Source organism: Thamnophis sirtalis, unplaced genomic scaffold (genome assembly GCF_051295495.1).
Source record: "Thamnophis sirtalis isolate CommonGarterSnake01/CBP01778 unplaced genomic scaffold, rThaSir2_p1.2 scaffold_2, whole genome shotgun sequence".
Taxonomy (NCBI): Eukaryota; Metazoa; Chordata; class Lepidosauria; order Squamata; family Natricidae; genus Thamnophis; species Thamnophis sirtalis.
In genome coordinates this window covers 101,232,256-101,252,541 of record NW_028261382.1, presented here as the reverse complement: position 1 = coordinate 101,252,541, position 20,286 = coordinate 101,232,256, and the positions used below count along the sequence as shown (strand labels likewise).

The 20,286-nt window shown below is 62.7% G+C and overlaps 1 protein-coding gene across 1 annotated transcript in view; it reads right to left on the bottom strand.

Moving 5' to 3' along the window:
• Positions 1–20,286, bottom strand: part of PLEC (plectin) — a 78,098-nt gene that overhangs the window by 40,704 nt on the left and 17,108 nt on the right. Inside the window, 31 exon segments of the mRNA XM_087703531.1 lie at positions 235–3,615; positions 4,671–4,769; positions 5,079–5,183; positions 5,285–5,369; positions 5,899–5,980; positions 5,982–6,255; positions 6,370–6,508; positions 7,725–7,903; positions 8,171–8,328; positions 8,529–8,712; positions 8,908–9,034; positions 9,251–9,405; positions 9,505–9,657; positions 9,762–9,887; positions 10,018–10,113; positions 10,281–10,385; positions 10,486–10,647; positions 10,824–10,901; positions 11,022–11,322; positions 11,641–11,795; positions 11,889–11,982; positions 12,344–12,471; positions 12,605–12,700; positions 12,978–13,097; positions 13,194–13,300; positions 13,394–13,509; positions 14,371–14,537; positions 15,692–15,784; positions 15,881–15,958; positions 17,237–17,326; positions 18,374–18,435. Coding sequence (XP_087559657.1) covers positions 235–3,615; positions 4,671–4,769; positions 5,079–5,183; positions 5,285–5,369; positions 5,899–5,980; positions 5,982–6,255; positions 6,370–6,508; positions 7,725–7,903; positions 8,171–8,328; positions 8,529–8,712; positions 8,908–9,034; positions 9,251–9,405; positions 9,505–9,657; positions 9,762–9,887; positions 10,018–10,113; positions 10,281–10,385; positions 10,486–10,647; positions 10,824–10,901; positions 11,022–11,322; positions 11,641–11,795; positions 11,889–11,982; positions 12,344–12,471; positions 12,605–12,700; positions 12,978–13,097; positions 13,194–13,300; positions 13,394–13,509; positions 14,371–14,537; positions 15,692–15,784; positions 15,881–15,958; positions 17,237–17,326; positions 18,374–18,435 — 7,295 coding nt within the window.

Genomic DNA, 20,286 nt, shown 5'->3' with positions numbered 1-20,286 from the left:
TCCCAAGCCATTGAGTGAGGCAGGCCGACGCTCACACAAACACACAGCCTGCGTTCTTGAGTGGGGCAGGAACCCCGTGACCGTGGTCCACTGCATCTGCACTGCTACCATATCTACCCCTCCCTCCTGCCAGGGGGATGTGGACTAATGGACTGGCTGGGGCCGATGGGCATTGCTCAACCTGGGAGGGAAGGAGAGAGTGGGGGATGTGGGGAGCCACCACCGAGCAGGTACCTCTTCCGCCTTCTGCTGCAGCAGCTGGGCTTCCCGCTTCAGCTTCTCTTTCTCCATCTCCAGCTCGGCAATAGCCTTCCTCAGCCTGTTGGCGTCTTGATCGCTTTGCTGCCTCTGGATCTCCAGTGTCTGCACCAGGGTCACCTTCTCCTGCGTGGAGAGCTCCATCTGGTGCAGATTCCCGCTGATCTCTTCGGCCTGCTTCCTGAACCGCCTGGCCTCTTCCTCCGCCTTCGCCTGGGCCAGGCTCAGCTCCGTGACTTGCAGCTTCAGCCGCTCGGCCTCGGCGGTGATCTGCAGCTGTCGCTTGCGCTCGGCCTGCAGCGTCTTCTGGAAGCCCTCCGTCTCCTCCTCCAGCCGCAGCCGGATCTGCTCTTTGTCCTCCTGCAGTTTGCGGGCGTGCTCCTGGGCCAGGTCCTTCTGCTTCTGCAGCACCTCCGCCTCGGCCTTCAGCTGGGTGGCTTCCTGGATGGCCTGCATCTTCTCCCTCAGGATCTTCTCTGCCAGCGCCCGCTGCTGGGCCAAGTCCTCCTCTGCCAGCTTGCGCATGCGGGCAGCCTCCTGGGCTTCCACACTCAGCCGGGCAGCTTCCTCCGCCACCTGCTTCATCTTCTCAGCTTCCTCAGCGAGGATCTTCTGCATGTTGTCCTTGTCCTTCATGATGAGCAACTTGTTCTCCTCCTCGATGCGGACCTTCAGCTTGATCAGCTCCTCCATCTGGATCTTCACCTTGAAGAGCTCCTCCTCCGCTTGGACCTTCTGCTTCATGGCTTCCGTCACCTCCTCTTTCAGCCGCTGCTGCTCCTCCTCCAAGAGGCTCTTCTGATGGTCCGTCTCCTCCAGCCGCAGCTGGACCTTGGTCAGCTCCTGCTCCACCTGGGCCTTTTGCCGCAGGGTCTGCTCTGCAAACTTTTTGTGCTTCTCCATCTCCGTGTCGGCCACCTGCTTCTGCTTAAGAGCCGCCTGTTCCGCCTGGGCTCGCCTGGCCGCCTCCAGCTCTGCCTCCTTGCGGAGCTTCTCAGCATCCTCCTGGGCCCTGGCTTTGTCTTGGGCCTCCTCCTCGGCTCGCTGCTTCATGCGCTCGGCCTCGTCCACCAGCTGCCGGGACAAGGTGGCCTCTTGCTCCGCCTTGAGGCGGGCAAACTCTGCTTCCTCGGCGGCTCTCTTTGCTCTCTCGGCCTCCTCCTTCAGCCTGTCCAGGATGGACTGCTCCTGCTGCCTGGTCTGCAGCAACTCCTGCTCCTTCCGGCGCACCAGGGCCAGGTGAGCGGCCTCTTCGGCAGCGATCTTCTTCTGGGCTGCCTCCTGGGCCAGCAGGATCTGCTTCTCCGACTGGCTTTCGGCCACCTCCTTCTGCTTCTTGGCTTCCTCCACCTTGGCCTTGAGGCGCTCCACCTCCTCCAGAGCGGCTTTGCGCTGCCTGGCAGCTTCCTGCTCCGCAGCCAGGGTCTTGTGGAGCTTCGCTTCGGCCTCTTTGCGGCGGTTCTCCTCTTCCAGGGCCACCCGCCGCAGCCTCTCACCCTCTTGCTCCGCTAGCTCTTTGCTCCGCTGAATCTCCTCTGAGCTCTGCCTGATCTTGCTGAGCTCCAGCTCCAGGTCCGTCTTCCCGACGGAGGCTTTCTCAAAGTTGATCTTGAGGATGTGAATTTCCTCCTCAATGATGCGCCGCTGCTTTAGGGTTTCGTTGACAACAGTCTTCTGCCTCTCTAGCTCACTCTCGGAGGACTTCTTTAGCTGTGCAATCTTCTCCTCGATGTCGTGCTTGTGCTGGGCCGCCTGCTCCTCCAGGACCCTCCGCTGGTAAGCCTCGTCCTCCGCTAGCCGCCTCAGCCGCTCGTTCTCGGCCTCCTTCTCCTTCAGGGAAATTTCCGCTTCCGCCTTGAGGCGCGATGCCTCGCTGATGGCTGCCAGTTTTTCTTTGAGGATCCGCTCAGCCTCTGCTCGCTGCCGAGCAGCCTCCTCCTCGGCCAACTGCCGTTGCCTCTTGGCTTCCTCAGAGAGGGCGCGCAGGCGACCTGCCTCCTCTGCCACCTCCCGCAGCTTGGCGGCTTCGTCCTCCAAGATCTGCTTGGACTTCTCGCTGGCAGAGCGCGACTCCTTCTCTGTCCTGGCCTTGCTCTCCAGCAGGAGCTCCATTTCAGCCCGCAGTTTGGCCAGCTCTTCCTCCAGCTCCCTACGCTTCTGGACGGCCTCGCTGACCTCACTCTTGAGGCGGAAGAGCTCTTCTTCCAGGAGCAGCCGCTGCTGCTCCCCGTTGTCCACCTCCGACTTCAGGCGGATCAGTTCCTGCTCAGCCAGGAACTTCTGCTGGGCTGTGCCCTCGGCCAGCTTGCGCTGCTTCTCCAACTCCTCCTCGGCCAGCTCCTTCTGGCGCAGGGCCAGCTCCTCTGCCTTGGTCCGCTTCCGGGTTTCGCGCTCGGCATCTTCCTTCTGCTTCTCTGCCTCCTCCTGCGCCAGGGACTTCTTGTGTGCCACTTCCTCCGCCTGTAGACGCAGCCGGAGTGCCTCATTGGCCTTCTGCTGCCACTTCTCCAGCTCCTTCTCGGCCTCCTCCTTGGCCCGTTCGGCTTCCGTCTGCTGCGTCCGCAGGCGGTCAGCCTCCTCCTGGAGGTAGGTGAGGGTGACATGCTCCTGCTTCAGGGTGAGCTCCAGCTGGGCCGTCTTCTCGGCAAAGGAGAGGCGCCGGCTCTGCAGGTCTGCCGCAGCGCTCTTCTGGGCTGCCTCCCGCGCGACCTGGATCTGCCGTTCCTTCTCCAGCTCCGCCTGCTTCATCCGGCGCTCAGCCTCCTCGGCCTGTGCACGGAGCTCCTGCAGGGCCCTCAGGGCCTTCTGCTTCTCCTGCGCTGCCCGCTGCTCTGCCTGCACCTTCTCCTGCAGCTGCTCCTCTGCCTCCCGCTTCCTTTGGGCTTCGTCCTTGACCTGCTTGCGCAGGCGCTCAGCCTCCTCCTGGGCAGCTTTCTTCTGGCGCTCGGCCTCCTCCGCCCGGGCCCTCAGAGCCTGCAGCTCCCCTTCCGCCGCAGCCTTCTGCTTCTGCGTGGCTTCCAGCTGCAGGCGGACGATGTGGATCTCCTCTTCCACTTTCCTGTGGCTGATCTCCACTTCCTCAATCAGCTTCTGCTTGGTCAGGATTTGCCTGTCGGAGCTGAGCTTCATCTGCAGCAGCTCCTCCTGGATGTTCTGTTTCTGCTGCTCGGCGTCCACGGCTGCCAGTTGCCGCCGGCTGACCTCCTCCTGCATGCGCTGCTGCAACTCCCTGGCCTCCTCCTCGGCCTGAGCCTTGGCCTTGGCGTGGGCCTCGGCCAGCTGCCTCTGCTTCTGCAGCTGGGCTTCCACCTCCTCCAAGCGCTTCCGCTCTGCCTCCTTCAGCTGCTCCGCTGCTTTCTACGAGGAGGGGGCAGAGGGGAGGGGAGGGGGAGAGAGAGAAAGATCACAAGAGCAGATGGGGGGCCGGTCTTTGGGGTGGGGGCAAAGGAGAGCAGGGAAGGAAGCAGGCAAACCCACATACTGAGAAAGAGGACGGGAGCACCGACGGACGGATGGACGCCAGAAACAAGACCAATGAGCCACAAGAGCACACCTCCACCATGCGCAATGCCCTGCCACCACGCAGCGGAATGTCCAGCACACCGGGAGACCAAAAGCTTAGGGGTCGGAGGTGATCCAGCCTGGGGTACGTGAGGGGAGTGACCACACTGCAAGAGCGACCGTGGGGACGGTACCATTTCACAAAGACCCCCTTCCCCCTCTCCCGTTTTCAGCACACAAGGCCGGCATCTCGGAGACTGCAGGGGAGTCAGGAGGGAGGGGGATGACCATCCGCACGCATCCAGGCCAGGCAGCACACCAAGCGGGCTGGAAACCTTACAAGCGGGCAAATCGAGGTGACCCAGCAGACCTTCCCCCCACCCCTCCTCTATCTTTCCCTCTCACCCAGTGGCCCTCCCAACGCCCCCCCCCCCCAGCTGTGTGATCAATGCAGGGCCACGGGGTGGGGGGGAGAGTGCAAGGGTGGGGGGACATGCGGATGGAAGGAGTACCTGGTGGAAAAGCTGCTGTTGCTGCTGCTGCCTCCTCTGGAGGTCAACCCTTCCTTAGAGCCCCACCAACACCAACCTGCCCCGAGCAAGCTCAGGCCAAGGAGCTTGGCTTCCGAAGGGCAGAAACCAAGAGTTAGAAAGGGGAGGAGAGCTCAGCAGAGCCGAGGAAAAGGGGGCAGGCAGGGGAGTCCCGGAAGCAGCCCCAGGCAGAGCAGGAGGAAGAGCAAGCAAAGCAGTCAGTCTCCCTGCAGGGCGATGAGGCCCACGTGGGGCCACAGACTGCCCAGGGGAGGGGGAGCAGGGAAGGGGAACAGCCAGTCAGGGGGGACCATCCCCCCCCCCCCGCACAATCCATCCAGAGGCAGCCAAGCCATGCTGGGCCCACCCTGGATCCCTTACCTCCTCTTCCTCCAGCCGCCGAAGAGTCTCCGTAATGAACCTGATGTACTGGCTGGTCAGCGTGGTCAGCTCGCTATACTGAGTCCTCAGGTCAACATACTGCAAGGCCAGAGGGGGAGGGGGTTGCTCTGGTGAGCCCTGATGGCCCCTTCCTCCCAAGCACAGGAGGGAGGCCTTCAAGAGCCCTGGACAGAGCCTGCGGGCAACTGGCACCAGAGCAGCCCTTCAGACGCTCCCATTCACCTCAAGGGAAGCTGCTGCTGCTGATGCCACCCCGGAACAAGACCCCCAGCCCTGGCCAAGAGCGCCCAGCAGGGCCAGGGTGGCAGGAAACGCTTCCTTCTAGAACCTCTGTCCTTACTCCCGGCACCCCTCCCCCCACCAGCCCCGCCCAGGGACGCCCCTCACCTCCTGGATGATGCTGTCCGAGGCAGAGTGGACTTTGGGCTTCTTGGCGGGAGAAGAGACGGGCTCCACCTGGGCCTTGTAGGTGACAAGCTGAAGCTCGTAGTCCTTCAAAGGAAAGAGGGGTTGGCCTGCTGCTGGAGCCCCCCGAGCCCAGGCAAGGACCCCAGAACCTGCCCGTCAAGCAGACCCGCCTGACCGCCACGTACCTTGATGGCATCAATGTACTGCTTGGCCAAGCGGTGGCTCTCCTCCACCTTCTCCCAAGTTCTGCTCACACTCTTCCAGCAGTTTCTGGGGAAGGAGAGGCAGAAGGAATAAGCGCCTCCCCCAGACCCAAGGCCCCCAGCACAGGAGGGCCCACGGCTCAAGAAGAGGCTGCCTTGGAGGGAGGGTCTGCGGAGAGGCGTCTCAGAGGAACCGGCAACAGCACCCTCCTGCCCCCTCCCCCCAAAGCAGCCCCAGGGCACTGAGGGAGGGGCGCAGGAGCCCCACGGCCAAAGGGAGGAAGGGGTCTCTGAACCGGAACCCTGCCAGCCTCCAAGGAACCCCAATCATTGGGAAGGCCCATCGCTCCCCCCCCCCTTCTCAGATAGCTGTGCATACCTGAAAAGTGTCAAACGGCACAAACTCTTCAGCTATACACAATTACACAAAAACCCAGGCCTGATCTGATGGGACGCCAGGTCTACCCTCTGCACCCCACCCCAGGGCCCTGAGGCCTCCTCTTAGCCCTGCCAGCCCCCCCCCCCGCCCCCCTGGCCCTCAAGGGGGCTTCTGCCGCCTGCCCAGCCAGGCCCAGTCTCCTCTCGGCCGGCCTCACCTTCTCTTGCAGCAGCTGCTCCCGCACCTGCTGGCTGCTGGTGACGGGCACAGCCTGGAGGCCCTCCTGGCGCTGGCGGGCATCCTGGATCCACTCCATGAGCCAGCTGTAGCTGTTGCGGTAGTAACGCAGCTGGCGTCCCAGCTGGTCCAGTTCCCGCTGCCGCAGGTCGATCTGCCCCAGGACAGCCTGCCAGCGGTCGAGGAGGTGCCGCACGCGATCCCGGTAGCGGTCCAGGTCCAGATCCCTCTCACTGTGTCCTCTCACCATCCTCTCGTTCACCTCACTGGCCTTGGCCAGGTCCGCTTCCAGGGCACTGAAGACTGGCTGGTGCCCCTCGGCCTGCCCACGCAGCCTCTGCAGGACAAGGAGATGGGGGGGGGGATCAGGGTCGCACGAGCCCTTCGGAGCCACAGGAGGCTCAAAGGTCTCCCCCCGTGCCCCCCGGCAGCTGTGGGTCTGGCCGGTCACCTTGAGCTCAGCCTTGGAAGCCTCAACAGCCTTGAGGTCGGAGGGCACAGCCTGGACGTCTTTGAGCTGCTCTTCGTAGCTCTGGACCAGCCCCTCAGCTGCTTGGGTGCTACGGATGACCAGGCTGATGGTCTTCAACCTGCAGGAGAGGGGGATCGACTCAGGCACGGCAGCCGGACAAGGCTGCCCATTCCCCATTCAGGGGGCCTTGGAGTCCTAGTGGAGAATCCCCTAAATCTGAGCAAGCCGTGTGTGGCAGCAGCCAAAGAAGCCAATGCAATCCTCGGTTGCATTAACAGAGGGACAGAATCAAGGTGAAGTGTTAATACCACCCCATAAAGCCTTGGCAAGGCCACGCCTAGAATCCTGCATCCACTTTTGATCTCCACACTCTGAAAAAGGTGTTGAGATTCTGGAAGGAGTGCAGAGAAGAGCAGCCAAGAGGATTAGAGGGCTGGAGGCTAAAATACATAGAGCCCAGTTGCGGAATTCGGCATGTCTGGTTTGATGAAAAGAAGGACTAGGAGTGATATGACAGCAGACTTCTAGTATCTGAGGGGCCGCCACAAAGAAGAGGGGGGGGGGGGTCAAGCTATTCTCCAAAGCATCGGAAGGCAGGACAAGAAACAACGGATGGAAACGAATCAAGGAGAGGAGCAAATTAGGAATAAGGAGACATTTCCTGCCAGTCAGAACAATTTAACCGGTGGAACAAATTGTCTCCAGAGGTTGTGGGTGGATGCTACACTGGAGGCTTTGAAGGAGAGACTGAACAGGGGGACTCCTGCTTGAGTAGGGGGTTTGACTAGAAGGCTTCCAGGGCCCCTGCCAACTCTGCTATTCTGTTATCTGGGCTGCAGTTACTCCAGGTATCTGGAAGCAGATATAAACCAAACTTTTCTAGGCAACATTTGGACTCCAAAGCAGATAAGAATTAGCCCACATCATCTTTAAAAAGCATAGCGGGGAGCAGGAACACAGAAACGGCCACTTGAAAACCTTCAGAAACTGGAAACGGAGTTAGCTGTTTGTCAAAGGATTGTTGAGAGGCCAAAAGAGCCTCTCCTGCAAAGCTGCCAGGGAAACCAACGGCCCACGCTACGTTCCTGCCCGTCCCTCCGCAGAGGGCTGGGGCTGATGGGAGCTGCCTCAGGGGGACAGGAGAGCAGAGGGGAGCTGGATCAAGGGGTCCCCAGGAGGACCTGGTTCCCCAGCTGGGATCTCGGAGCGGCTGCTGCAGAGTTTGTAATAAGGACAAGGGCGGCCAAATCCGATGCCCAGCCTCCTCCCCCCCTCCCCCCTCCCTTTGTCCCCATGGCCGGGCAGGAGGAGGCCTGGTGCGAAGGACCACCTACTTCTCCAAGAAAATGCTGGAGAGGCTGTACACCTGGCCCATCTTCTGCAGCGTGATATCCAGCTCGGAGTGCAGCAGGGGAGCCGAGCCGGCCTGCTCTGGCTGAGCCAGGACCTGCCCCGTCTGGGCGCTCACTTTGCCCAAAGTCTTCTGGAGGGTTTCCAGCTCCAGGTGGATCTCCTGAGGGGAGGGGAGGGACGTCACGGACCCAGGCCAGGAAGCCCCACGCACAGACCTCAACCCCCTCCTCCTGGAGGGAGCGCCCCCCTCCTGTTTCCAGATGGGAAGGTCAGAAGCGGCTCCGTGGGCAGAGCAATGGAGACTCCGCTTGCCCCTCCCCGGACGGTCCCTGGGGCAGCACAAGGCTCTCCTGGGCCCAGAGGAGATTCCAGGAGAGCCATCAGCTGTTGCAGCCGTGTCCATCTCAGGGCCGAAGGGAAGCCATACCTGCTGGTCGCTGATGCGCTGCGCACATTCCTTAACAGGGTCTTGGTCAAGCGGAGAACGGATTTTGTGGATGGTGCGGGACTCGCAGCCTTCCAGCTGCAGCCGGATGTCCTTCAGCTGGGAGAGGAAACTCCTGCACAGCGACTCCTCCTGCTCCCCTGTCCCCCCACAAACAAAGCCCGGGGTTAAGGGATGCCGGCACCGCTCGTGGCTACAGGCCGGTCAAGAGAGGAGCACGGAGAGGCTGCCGAGGGAGCCGGCCCAGCTCCTTGGAGGCAGGGAGAGGCACGGCCTGAAACCGAAGCGCGGGCCCAAGGCGTGCCAGGGGCCACAGCCCGCCCAAGGCCCCGGACCTCACCTTTCTCCAGCCCGCGCAGCAGCAGCTCGTACTTCTGGGTGCAGACGGTGTAATCGCGCTCCGCCTGCAGCCGGTCGTCCGGGTGGAAGTTCTGGGAGTCCTGGCTGTCGCGCAGGAACTCCTGGTAGTGGGTCTCCAGGCTGCGCAGGGTCTGCCGGTAATCCTCGGGAGGCATCGTCCGAAACTGCGAAGGAGTCCAGGAGAAGGTCAGCCAAGCCAGCTGAGGTTGGTCCCTCAAGGCCTCCCAGGGGCCTCAAAGGGGGGAAGGGGCTACATCCCCCCCCTCCCGCCTGCCGTGGGGATCGCCAGCACAGCTCTCTCTGCCGGAGGCTTGCCAGGAAAGCTGGCATCGGGGAGAGGAAGGGAGTCGGGCTCTCACAATGAGGAGGGACCAGGTCTGGATCTGCTGGATCTCCCGCTGCAGGAGCTGCCAGGACCGGAGGCTCTTCAGGTTGAGGTGCAGTTGCTGCCAAGTGCCCAGCAGCTTCTGGTGCAGCGTCTCCAGCCTAAGGGGACATGGAGGGGGGGGGGGAGGTCAGGGGGGAGGCTGCGTCTCTCCTGGCTGGGAGGGGGCGTGGGGAGGGAAGAAAGCCAGGCTTGCAGCTCCCGCCTGGCCCCAGAGCCGAGGAGGGGGGGAGGACAGGGGGAGCACGATGGCCTGCTGGAGAAAGGAGGGCCTTTCTAGCCCCCCCCCCAGGGGGGCCCAGGTGAGGAGCACCTACCTCCCGACGGCCTCCAGGGCCTCCTTGTTGGGTGGAGGGATCAGGAAGCAGATGGAGGGGGCCAGGGACTCCTTCCCGGCTGCATTCAGGACCTTCCACTTGTAGGGCTGGGCGTTGCTGAGGAGGGTGCAGTGGTCCCCCTTGTGCACGGTGATCTGGGGGGTGGGGGGAAAGGGAGGGCAACTCAGAGGATGCAGCCAGCCCCCCTCCATCCCTCCCCCCCCCGCTCTGCCTCGGCCCCCCTCCTCACTCACCTCCACTTGCTTGTAGTCGCAGACAGCCTGGAGGGGCAGCCGTCCCCTGAGCGGGGGGCTTGCGCTGCGGGGCTTCAGCTGGACAATGGTCTTTGCCCGGTTGGCCAGTCCCGCCAGGTGACTCTGGTACTGCGTGAGGTGGTCTTTCTCCTCCTGAAGTGGGGGGGGGGGGTGGGAGGGAGGAAGCAGCCCCGGTAAGTGAGGGGGGAAGGGGGCTGCTGGGTCCAGGGGAGGGGGCCAGTCCCTCCCACCCTCACCAGGGAGTCCTGCAGCAGGTCCTCCAGGCGAGTCCCGGTGACGGACCGGTCGCAGCTGAACTTCTTCTTCATCGTCTCCTGAGTCTTGCGCAGAAACTCCTCCGCTTCCTTCACGTCGGAAAAGAACTGGGGAGGGGAGGGGGAGGGGGGTGAGGGGGCTGATAGGCGTCCTCTGGGGTTCCATGCCCCCGAAGGCTGGCCGGCCCCTGCCGGAGTCCTGCTGCCCCCCCTCCCCCCGGCCTTCCTGCAGGGCTACCTGGAAGTAGCTGCCGTTCTCCTTCAGGTGAGCCTCGATGCAGCAGCACAGTTGCAGCAGCCAGCTCCACTGGGTCTGCAGGGCCGCCTGGAAGGCCTGCAGGGGGGAGCAGAGCAGAGTGGGCGGGGAAGGCAGCAGAGGGATGCCAGGGAGCCCTTCCCACGCCCCGGGCGCCCGCTTGGGCAAGGGCCAGGAGCGGTCATCTGATGAGGGCTCCTCGTGATGCAGGCGTGACTGCTGGCACTTCCCCCGACCGCACCCACCTCCACCGTCTGCCTGGCTGGGTGATCCTCCCGCAGCAGCCGGTCACCCGTGCTCTGGATCTCCTTCACCCGACGCTCCCGCAGCTCCAGGTCTCTCATCAGGCCCTAGAGGGTGGCAGAGCACAGATCCGGGGGTCATCCGGGGCTCATCCGGGGCCCAGCAGCCGGACTCCTCGCTCGGGGCCAGAGGGAGGGCGACTTTTACCGAGTAGCTCTCTTTCTTTGCAGCCATGTTGCTGTTGCGCTCGCTCCAGTCGTAGTTAACCTCCTCCTCCTCCTTCTCATTCAGCCACATCAGCTCTTTGGTGGCTGCAGCCACGAAGCCCTGGAGGTCCTCCAGCTGCCGCAGGCGGGCTTTGGATGAGCTCTGGAAGACACGGATCGCAGCGGCTCGGCTCAGCACCGAGAGGGGCCTGACGTCAAGGGAAAGCGTCCGCGGCGAAGAGCTCCAGGGCACCCAATGCCACTGGGTCCCCAAGGAGAAGCTGGGTCTCTCCTTGCACCCCCTCTGCTGCCCCCACTGTCCCCCGGCCATCTGCTCACCAGCAGCTTCTCGTACTGCACGTCCAGCTTGCTGAGGTAGTCCCGGTAGGAGGCCTGTGTGCCAGGAGAGAGCTGGGCCTACGGTGAGCAAAGGACAGCCATGAAACCATCCCCACCGCGCAGACACGGCCGCCTCCTCCTTCAACAAGCCTTGCTGGGAGGCTGGCATCCTGGCACCCCCAGGCCTGCCCTCCATACCTCGTCCGCCTGGGCTCGCTCAATCTTGGGGCGAAACTCCTCGATGGAGCGGTGCAGTCCGCGGTGGCTGCCGAGCTGCGACTCCACCATGGGCAGGTCCACACCCCATTCGGCGGCGTTGAGGCGGGCCTGGTTCTCTTCCACCCAGGCCAGCAGATCGTGCAGGTAGCGCAGGGTGGCATCATCCAGTTCCGGCCGCGAGCGCTGCGTGACCGGCACGGACACTTGGACCGTCCCAGATTTCAGGCGCAGGTTGTACTCGGTGCGGATGGCCACAAGTCGCTCGTGCAAGCGGTAAACCCTGCAAGGGGGGGGGGGGAGGGAATGCTATGCTACAGATGAAGGTCCCTGCAGGGAAGGCAGCGGCCGGAGCTCCCTCCTTGCAGGCCCAGTGAGAGTGGCTGCAGCGGCCCCTGAAGAGGTTGCAAACTGCAGGGAGAGGCTCCCACCACCAGAGGGCAGTACACACGAAACCTGTCAGCCATTGGGGGGGGGGGTGTTTCTGAGTCTCCCTTCCAGGAAGGGTGGAAGACCCTAACTTCATGGCACCAGCACCATTCTCCCATGTAAAGACGCCCCCCCACCCACCATATGGGGAGAGGGCAGGAGCATTACTGACCTGCGATACATCTGTTCGCCTTGGGGGTGGCGCCCATCCTTGAGGGCTTGCACATCATTGAAGAGCAAGCGGATCATGGCCTCCGCCTTGTCCAGGTCCCGCTCAATCTCCGCCGCATGCTGCGAGGCCTTGCCTGCATTCAGCAGGCGGATGTCCTGCAGGAGGGAAACCAAGGACCCTGAGCCTGACAGAGCACTGGGCCAGACCCTCCCGCCCACTCCTGGGCTCCCTGGGCTCCGGCCTCTCACCGACTGCAGCAGGGTGTCTGCCTGGTTGAGCTGCTCCTCGCAGAGGCCGGACTCCATCTGGAGTTTGCTGACGATGCGCTGCAGCCGTTCCAACCTGGAAAGGCAGGAAGGGAGCGCGGGAGAAGTCAGCGAGGGTTCTGGCCAGCTCCCTCCACTCTGCTGGGACTCGGCTCCTGTCCCTCCTGTGCCAGGGGAGGACACCTAGCTGTCCCAGGCTGCCTCGGCTCCCTCTGCCCGCTGGCCCAGATGCTTCCTGAGGAAAACAGCCTGGGAGGAGGGGCGTGGTGAGTCACCAGTCGTGTGTTTCCCATTATGGCTGGGCTGGGCCGGCTGCGGCTGGGAGGGAGCCGCTAGCCTCCGTCCTGCTGGGCTCCCTTCCCAGGAAGTCCCCGACTCCAGCCCCTGCGCCCCCCACCCGCTTCCCTCTAGGCGCTCTGTCAGGCGCTCCTGCTTGCCTCTCAAACTCCGAGCGCAGAAGCTTCTCCCTCTCCAGGATGGCCACGTGCAGCCGGCCCCACTCCTTCTCCACGTCCAGCGGGTGGTAGCCCGGAGGGATCTTCAGTTGCCCGCTTTGCACAGCAGCCTAGTGGAGCCAGAAGCAGATGGGAGCCACTGACAACGGCCCCCAGAAGGACACCCCCCCGCCCTCCAGTAGGCTGGCATGCTGGCCGGCCCAGAGCCCCCACCAGGGCCCCCAGGGGACAATTCAGGCTCACCTCCAGCGACTGGAAGATCACCTTGGAGCGGCTCTTGTCAGCCTCCTTGGCGGGCAGCTCCATCTCTTTGAACTTCAAGAACTGGTGCCACAGGATCTGCGGGAGAAGAAGGCGGGGGGGGGGTCTGGTGGGGTGGGCCAAGGTAGGTCCTGGGGGGCATCCCAGTGGCACCAAGAGGCCCCAGAGCTCTTTCATCTGGGCCAAGCCGCCAGCGACTCTCCTGGAGGCAGAGCTGGTCATGGAAGGGGACTCCCGTGGCTGTTCAGGGAGTCCTTGCACGGTGCCCCCCCCCAACATGGAAAGGAGCGCCAAGAGAAAAAGGCTGCGCCCCAGCCGGAGAGGGAGGCGGCGCAGGGCAGAGGGAGGCTCTCACCTCGATCTCCTCGTAGCTGGCAGGGAACTTCCTCTCCTCAAAGGTCACCGTGTGGTGCTGGATCCATTGTAGAAGCAGGCTGACTACGCCGTAGTATTCCTGCCAGCGCAGCTGCAGCTCCTAAGGGTGGGGAGGGGGCGTGGGGGGAAAGGCGGTGGGTCATCCCCCAACCCCACAGACCGTCCAGGCCTCCCCACTCCATCCCCCGACGCTCACGTTGGCTTTGATCCCGTCCTGCACGTCTGGCACTCGAGGCATGGCGTCGTAGAGGGAGGACACGTAGGTGATGATGGACTTCTCATCCGGCTGGGGCACATCCACATCTGGGAAAGCGAAAGGGAGAAGGAAGGGAGTGCTGTGCTGCCCCTCCCAAAGGAGCCCCCCCCCCCTTGCCATGGGGCAGCCCATGCTGGTACCTTCCGGGTCCAAGAGCCGCGTCACGCCCAGGTCGTGTTCGGCCACCGAGAAGGCCTGCTCCAGGTTCTCCACGTTGCTCTGGTGGTAGACCTTGTTCATGTCAATCAGCATGGGCCTGCGGAGGGGAGAGGTGGGGGCTGTGGTCAGAGGCCCCCCCAGCTCACCCCAAGAAGCGGGCGGAGCTTCTGCTGGGCCCCAATTCTGTGCCGGACCTTCCCCTGGAAGTGACGTGGCTACGTCTGTCCCCATCTCCTGCTCGGCCTCCCCTGGCACCAGCCTTTGTGCCCCCTGTGGGTCTTCCAGAGGTGGCATCGGAGTGGCCTGGAACAAGGCCGCCCTGGACCTTAAGCTTCTGCTCCTTAAAATAGGGGCCACAGAAATAGCTGCAGTAATAAGCTTCCCAACAACTGGAAAAACTCAAGGTTCGCTGCAGTATCGTCCATGTCTGTGCGTGTGCCCAAGACAGGATATCATGAGCCAAGCAGTCCTGCTTCCTTCTCCCGCTAAGGTCGTCTGAACAGTTGCTTTGAAGCCCCCTGCCCCCAGTCTGTGCCTGGGATGAAAGCCCCCCACCCTTCTTAGGGCACAGGGGCCTGCAGGCACCTGAACCCGGTGTGCCTTGTTTGGGAGGGGCCCCAGGATGACTCCGCAGCTTGGAGAAGACCCACCAGTGACTGAGATTCTGGCTTTTCAGAAGCAACCTCCCTCTGCCGAGAGTCTGATGCCCGCTGGGCAATCTCCCTGGCCCTGACTTGGGAGTGGACGCTGGGTGCCCTCCGTCAGCTGGGAGGGGAAGAGAGGGGCCAGGCCAGAGGGACTCCAGCCCATTCCCACCCCTTTCCTCCCTTCACAAGGAGGGCAGCTGAGGCCCCCTGCCCTACATCCATGGCTGCCTCCTGGGTGCAGCCACTACAGCCCTTTCCATCAGAGCCCCTTCCGTAGGCCTCGGCCCCTCACCCCTCGCCCCACCCCTTACTTGTGCCTGTGGATGACGGCGTTGAAGAGACGGCCGTCGCGCCAGCTGGAGCTGAAGTTGTCGCAGCGCAGGCCCTGGTAGCCCTCCACCATGCGCTGGGACCACAGAAGGAGCTTCTCCTTGGCCGTCATGTCCTCCGACTGTCCGCTCACCTGGATGTCCGAGATCTTGGAGGGAAGAGCAAGCGCCTGAATCCGGGAGCCTGGCTGAAGTCGGTGGCCATCTGGGGATGGTGCCTCCCGCCCCCAAACACCCGACGGGCTGCAGAGCCTTCCAGCCAGGGCTCGGTCTCTCTAGGAGCCCAGACCTGGAGGGTTCCACCACAAAACCGTGGTCGACTAAAGCGCGCTCGACGAAACCGCGTACCTGACGTCATCACAGTGCGACGAAAAAAGCACGCTGTGAGCGGTAAAGCTAAAATTAACGCGTAAACCTAAACCTAACCCCCCCCCAAACCTAACCCTGAACCTAACCCTAACCCTAACCCTTAACCTAACGCTAACCCTAACCCTAACCCTAACCCTAACCCTAACCCTTACCTTAACGTGAATCGGCTTGCTTTAAAAGCGCTTTTTTAAAGCGCCCTTTTTTCTCCACGGTCGTTGTTGTCGCGCTGCTGATGACGTCAGCGACACGCTTTAATCGGGCGCGCTTTAGTGGACCGTGGTTTTGTCATGCCACGGACCTGGAGCTCCCAGCAGCCCCCTCAGGGCTGCCCTGCGCCCCTCAAGAGGAGGAGGGCCGATTCTTTCTGCTGCCCTGGTGGCTGCGATGCCCCAGGCCAGGCACTGGCCCTCCAGGGAGCCTTGGGGGGGCCCTTGGGAGCCTGCCTTCAGTAGTTGCCTCTACCCAGCGCACAAGGCGCAGCTGCAGGGCTCCAGATGCTCCCATCCCTGCATCTGGGGCGTGCCAAGGCCTGTGGGTCGCCCCCCCCCCCCAGGCCCAGCACTCAGCGGAAAATCTCGTGTCCTGAAGCGACTGATGGGTGAGTCAGCCCCACAAGCCGCAGCATCCTGTTCTCTCCCAGCCACAGCCCACATTCCTCCCCTCCTGGGTTCCTCCTCCTCCTCCCTTACTCACCCCGCCAACTCCAACCTCCCCCGCCTGCTTCTGAGCGGCACCCCTGCCAGCCTCTGAAGGGAAGGGCAGCCCTTTGCCCATCTGATCACATGGCACTTGTGGAGAGGCAGCGGAGGGGGAGGGGGAGGGGGCCCTTACAAGAATCTGGCCCACAGGCGGGGGAGGCGGGGAGGGGCCGAAGAGAGTCCTTGGCCCCAGAGCAGAACAGGGAAGAAGGCGGGGGGGGGGGAGCTGGCCACACCTGGAAGTGGAGGATGATGGTCCAGATGAGGCCTAGTGTCAGCTTGGGGTTCCCATCGGCGATATCATCATTCCGGATGTTGACCAGTTTCACCTGTGGAAGCAGACAGGCAGATGCACACAGGCACCCTCCCCCCCCCAGCCGCCTTTTTCCACCTTCCCCTCCAGGCTCCTTGCCCCGGATGCTCACCTGCCGGTGCTTCAGGTACTCCAAGGCGATCTGCACGTTCTGCAGCTTGTGGAAGCGCATGCGTCCCTTCTCCCGGGGCTGTGGACAAAGGAGGCTCAGGTCGGGGCCCTGGAGAAGCCGGGGTGGGGCTGGGGTCCCTTCCCTCCCACCCTTGGAGCCAGGAAACGATGCAGGGGAGGAAAGACTGAAACCCCCTCCCACCTGCCCGCCATCCTGGATCCCCTCCGCAGTGCCCGAGGCTCAGGGGCAAGGGGACAGCCACACTGCCAAAGGGCCCGCTGCGTGGGAGCCGGTCGTGCGATGCACCAGCCTCCCGTCAGCAGTTACGGGTCAAGCAAAGCTTTCGGAGGGACTGGACGGCACGCGGCTTCTGCGCAAGCGGGGAGGCGGTGCTCATCAGCCGGCCTCCTCTCCAGCAGGCGCCAAGAGCAGCAACAGGGCATGCAGAACCGGCCGGGACCACTCACCAGGCGCAAATTCCGGATCACGTCGCGCTCTCTGGGCTGAGCAGCAGGTGACAGCCGAGCGAGAGGGAAGCAGAGGTCAGAATCCAGCAAAGAGAAGAGACAGACAAACAGCACAGGGAGCGGCAGACAGACAACCCAGAGGAAGTGAGAGAGGAACAGAGTCCGGAGTAGTAGCTCTTGCGTCAGAGGGAGCGGGCAGGCTCAGCCTGCCGCAGGGGGGAGGAGGAGGAGGAGGAGGAGGTGGCAGCAGGGGGGTGGCAGCATCCCAGGTGTCGCTCTAAGCACCACCCTTGGCGTCCGTGCACCTCACGCCATCGTCCTCCTTCCGAAAAGCCTCCCTCCTAACTCAGGAGGCCACCGAGGGCCCTCGACCTCCACAGATCTCTTTCCGTGTCCCGAAGGCCGGCTGCCATTCCTCTTCCTGAACAGTACCAGCGGGAGGACTGCCCGCGTCTGTATCGGTGCAGGCGGCTGACATGGAGGCGGTAGAGGAGACGTCCCCCTCCAGCTGCTTCTTTGGCCATGGCACAGCCGGGGCTGCGGTGGGCTCCCATGGTGTTGGCCCTAGATGTCCAGCCCCCGGGGACCCAGCTCCCTCCCCAAAGCCTCCGGCCGGCCGGCCATGCAAGGGTCGAGTAAGAGGGAAGCTGCTGCCTGGACTCCCGGCTCAGGCCAGGCGACACACGGGTGCAGGCAGCGCGCAGCCGGGGAGGAGGTGCAGAGGAACCCGCAAGCAGGAGGCAAGGATGGCGGACACTGGGGGGGGGGGAGGGAGGGCAGCGACACGGCGCTGGGGGCCCCAGTGCGAAAGCTTGAGCTGCTTCCTCTGGAGCTTGGGTGGGAAGAGTGGCACTGCCCACCGAGCCCCGAGGAGCAGGTGGCCACGTACCAGAGTGTCCCCCGAGAGCACTTCCAGCAGCGAGATCAGGTTGTGTCCATCTCGCAGGTCCTCGTAGAGGTCATTCACATGGCGCTGGGCCTGTGGAGGCAAAGAGGAATCGCAGCGGTTGAGAAGTGGAGCCGGCTGGGAGGCGGCTGGGGGACGGTGGGGGTGGGCTTGCTAGGCATGCCAGTCTGGCAGCCACGCCCATGCCAGTTCAGGGAGATGGTTGCACCCAAGGAATGTCCAGCCCCTGCCCTCCGTCTGGCTTTGGGGCTGCCTCCAAGAGGCTCCCTTTTCACCCACACCCCAGACAGCCTCTGTTTCAGGCCTGACCCGGCAGCCATCACCAGAGGAAGAGGCTGCAGGACTCCTGGAAAATAAAGGAAAGAAGGGAGGAAGGAAGGAAGGAAGGAAGGAAGGAAGGAAGGAAGGAAGGAAGGAAGGAAGGAAGGGAGGGACGAGGGAAGGCAGGCAGGCAGTGGATCAAAGCCCAGCCGCCTTGGCACATACCTCTGCTCGCCAGTGCTGTTGCCAAGGCAGGAGAGAAGGAAGAAAGAAGGAAAGAAAGAAAGAAGGAAGGAAGGAAGGAAGGAAGGAAGGAAAGAGAGAAGCATCAGGGAGAGACAGAGAAGTCAGGGTGGAGAAATGCCCACAGGAAGCAGCTCAGGAATGGGGGTCCTGCATCACCCCAACTGGTGGCATTTCCAACTGTGGGCAGTATGGGGCAGGCCCTCCAAAGTGGAGGAAAGGAGTCCCCGAGAGACGGCTGCCCTCCTGCTGCTGTTCCCCAGGGCAACCCCTCTCCACCCCCCCCCCAAGCCCTTCCCCAGAGATCCCAGCCCATCTGCAGGCAGAGCTCCAGGACTCCCAGCCCCAGCCCAGCCCCATGATGGGGCACACAAAGTCTCCTTGCCCAGAAAGTGGGTCAGGGGCAAGGAAGAGAGTCTCCCTCAGGGAAGGTCCTCAAGGGGCCTCCTGCACGCCATCCCTGCTCCCAGCCCCTTCCCTGGGGGAGCTCCAGGCCCCCAAACTGGCATCCTTTCGGCCTGGCTCTGATGCAGGCAGGGAGGCTGACCCTCATCCTCCCGAAGCTGCCCCTGAGACAGCCGGCTCCCCCCCCCACCCAGGGAAAGTGGGGCTTACCTTGAAGAGGTGCTTGTTGACCCATTTCGTGAAGGTTTTCTTCTGGACCCGGTCCCGCTCATCTGCAAGAGAGGACGTGCATGTACGTATGAGTGCTAAGTGGGGGCCAATGGAAGAAGGGGGGGCGCGGGCAAAGGGAGCCGAGGGGATGGGAAGGAAACCCACACCAGGAACCTCCACCCCTCCAGGGGCTGGCCAGGGACAGGGGGCCCCCACTCCCTGGCCAACACCCCCCCCCGGGGCTCCTCTGGAGGCCTGGGCAAAGGGAGGGCACAGCCTCCCGTCCTCCATCAGCAGGGATAGGGGAGGGGGTCGAGCCCCCTTGCACAGATCCCCAAAGGGTCCCTTGGGCTAACTGGGCCGTCCTCCTGCATTTGTCACTGGCTGTGGGCCCTCTTTCCAGTCCCCTGCCCAGGCGCTTTCGGCTGGGAGGCCCCGGGGTGGAAAAGGAAGCTCATCGGGACACCAGGCCCTCCCTCCTTCTCTCTTCCCCCTTCTGCCCCAGCCACCCACTCTTGCTTGCAACCGGCTCTCTTGGCACGGCCTGGTGCTTCTTGAACCCCTCTGTTTTCACCCTCTCCTTGCCTCCATGCCAAGGGCCCCCCCGCTTCTTGATCTGCTCCTTCCTACCAGCCCCTCCCCCCACCCCCAGGCCTGTTGTGCAATTCGGCTCTCAGCTGCTCTCCCCGTACCGCCAACAACCGCTGCAGCGAGACTGTCCTGGCCGCTCACTCTGGCACATCACCCGCCTCCCGTTAATTCACATCCTTCCCCATCGCTCCTTTGAGCCCCCACCCCCCACCCCTTGCCAGGGCTCTGGGTTTCCAAGCTAAGCTCGCCTGACGCACTGATTCCAGATCCCACCCTGGGCAGAAACAGGCTTTTTTCCTCCCTTCCCATCACTGCTTCCACCTAACCCTACACCCCTTGCAATAAAGGGCATTGTATCCGTTTTCTTTCTGCCCTATTTGAACATCTTTAACAAATTTTCACCCAAAGTCCTTTTGACGGGTTACTTTTCAACTTTGCATCCCACAACGCAGCCAGCGTTGGCTCTGGAGGGCAGAGGGTGCCAGCCGGCCACAGCACCTCCTGCCCGTGGCATTCAGGTCCCACCCCAAGGACGCCTCCACCCTTGAGGACTTCGAACGGTCAACCTGCCCGGATCCCAACGCGCCAGTTCTTCTTCCCAAGATGCTGGGCTTCCACCAAACCTCCTTCTGACCATGATCAGCCCCCATCCTCCAACTCCAGGCTCCCCAGAGCAATCCCCACCCGAGCCCTCTTCACTCAGACCCTCCCCAGGGCTGCTGGGCAGAGAAAAAGTGGCCTGCACACCCCCTGCGGACAAAGCCCCCCCCCCAAATGCCAGCTGCCTGGCCCTCTTCCCATGGGAACCTGCCTTCTGGGGGGGCCCTCGCCAGTCTCCACACACAGCCTGCCCAGCTGCATCAAACCCAAAGCACCCCCGTGTCTCAACCTTTCTCCCCAACACCCCTCTCCACCTGGAACCAGTTTTCAAAATCCTCAGAGCAATTTAACTTTTTTTCATCATTTTTGCTTGGAAGTTGGTTCCAGCTCCACACTTCAACATATTCCTGTAACTTCAGTGCAAACCCTAAAATTCTTTCCACCATTCCTCCTCCTCTCCGGTTTTCACCCCAAATAACCTTCTCATTTAGAATTCCACTCATTCGAAGCCTCCTTGTCTAGTCCTCTTCGTCTAACCCCCAAACAATGAATTTCCATTAGAACTGTTTTGCATTTTCTCTGCCTCTTTTAATCCTTCTCTTGCACCTCACTCACGAGGAGGCCTCCGGTTTCATCATTTCTCCTTCTTATATTTCCTGTTACTGTAACTTCTGGGGGCCTGAGAATCCCGCTCGGCATTTCCAAAGCAGATTCCTTCTTTT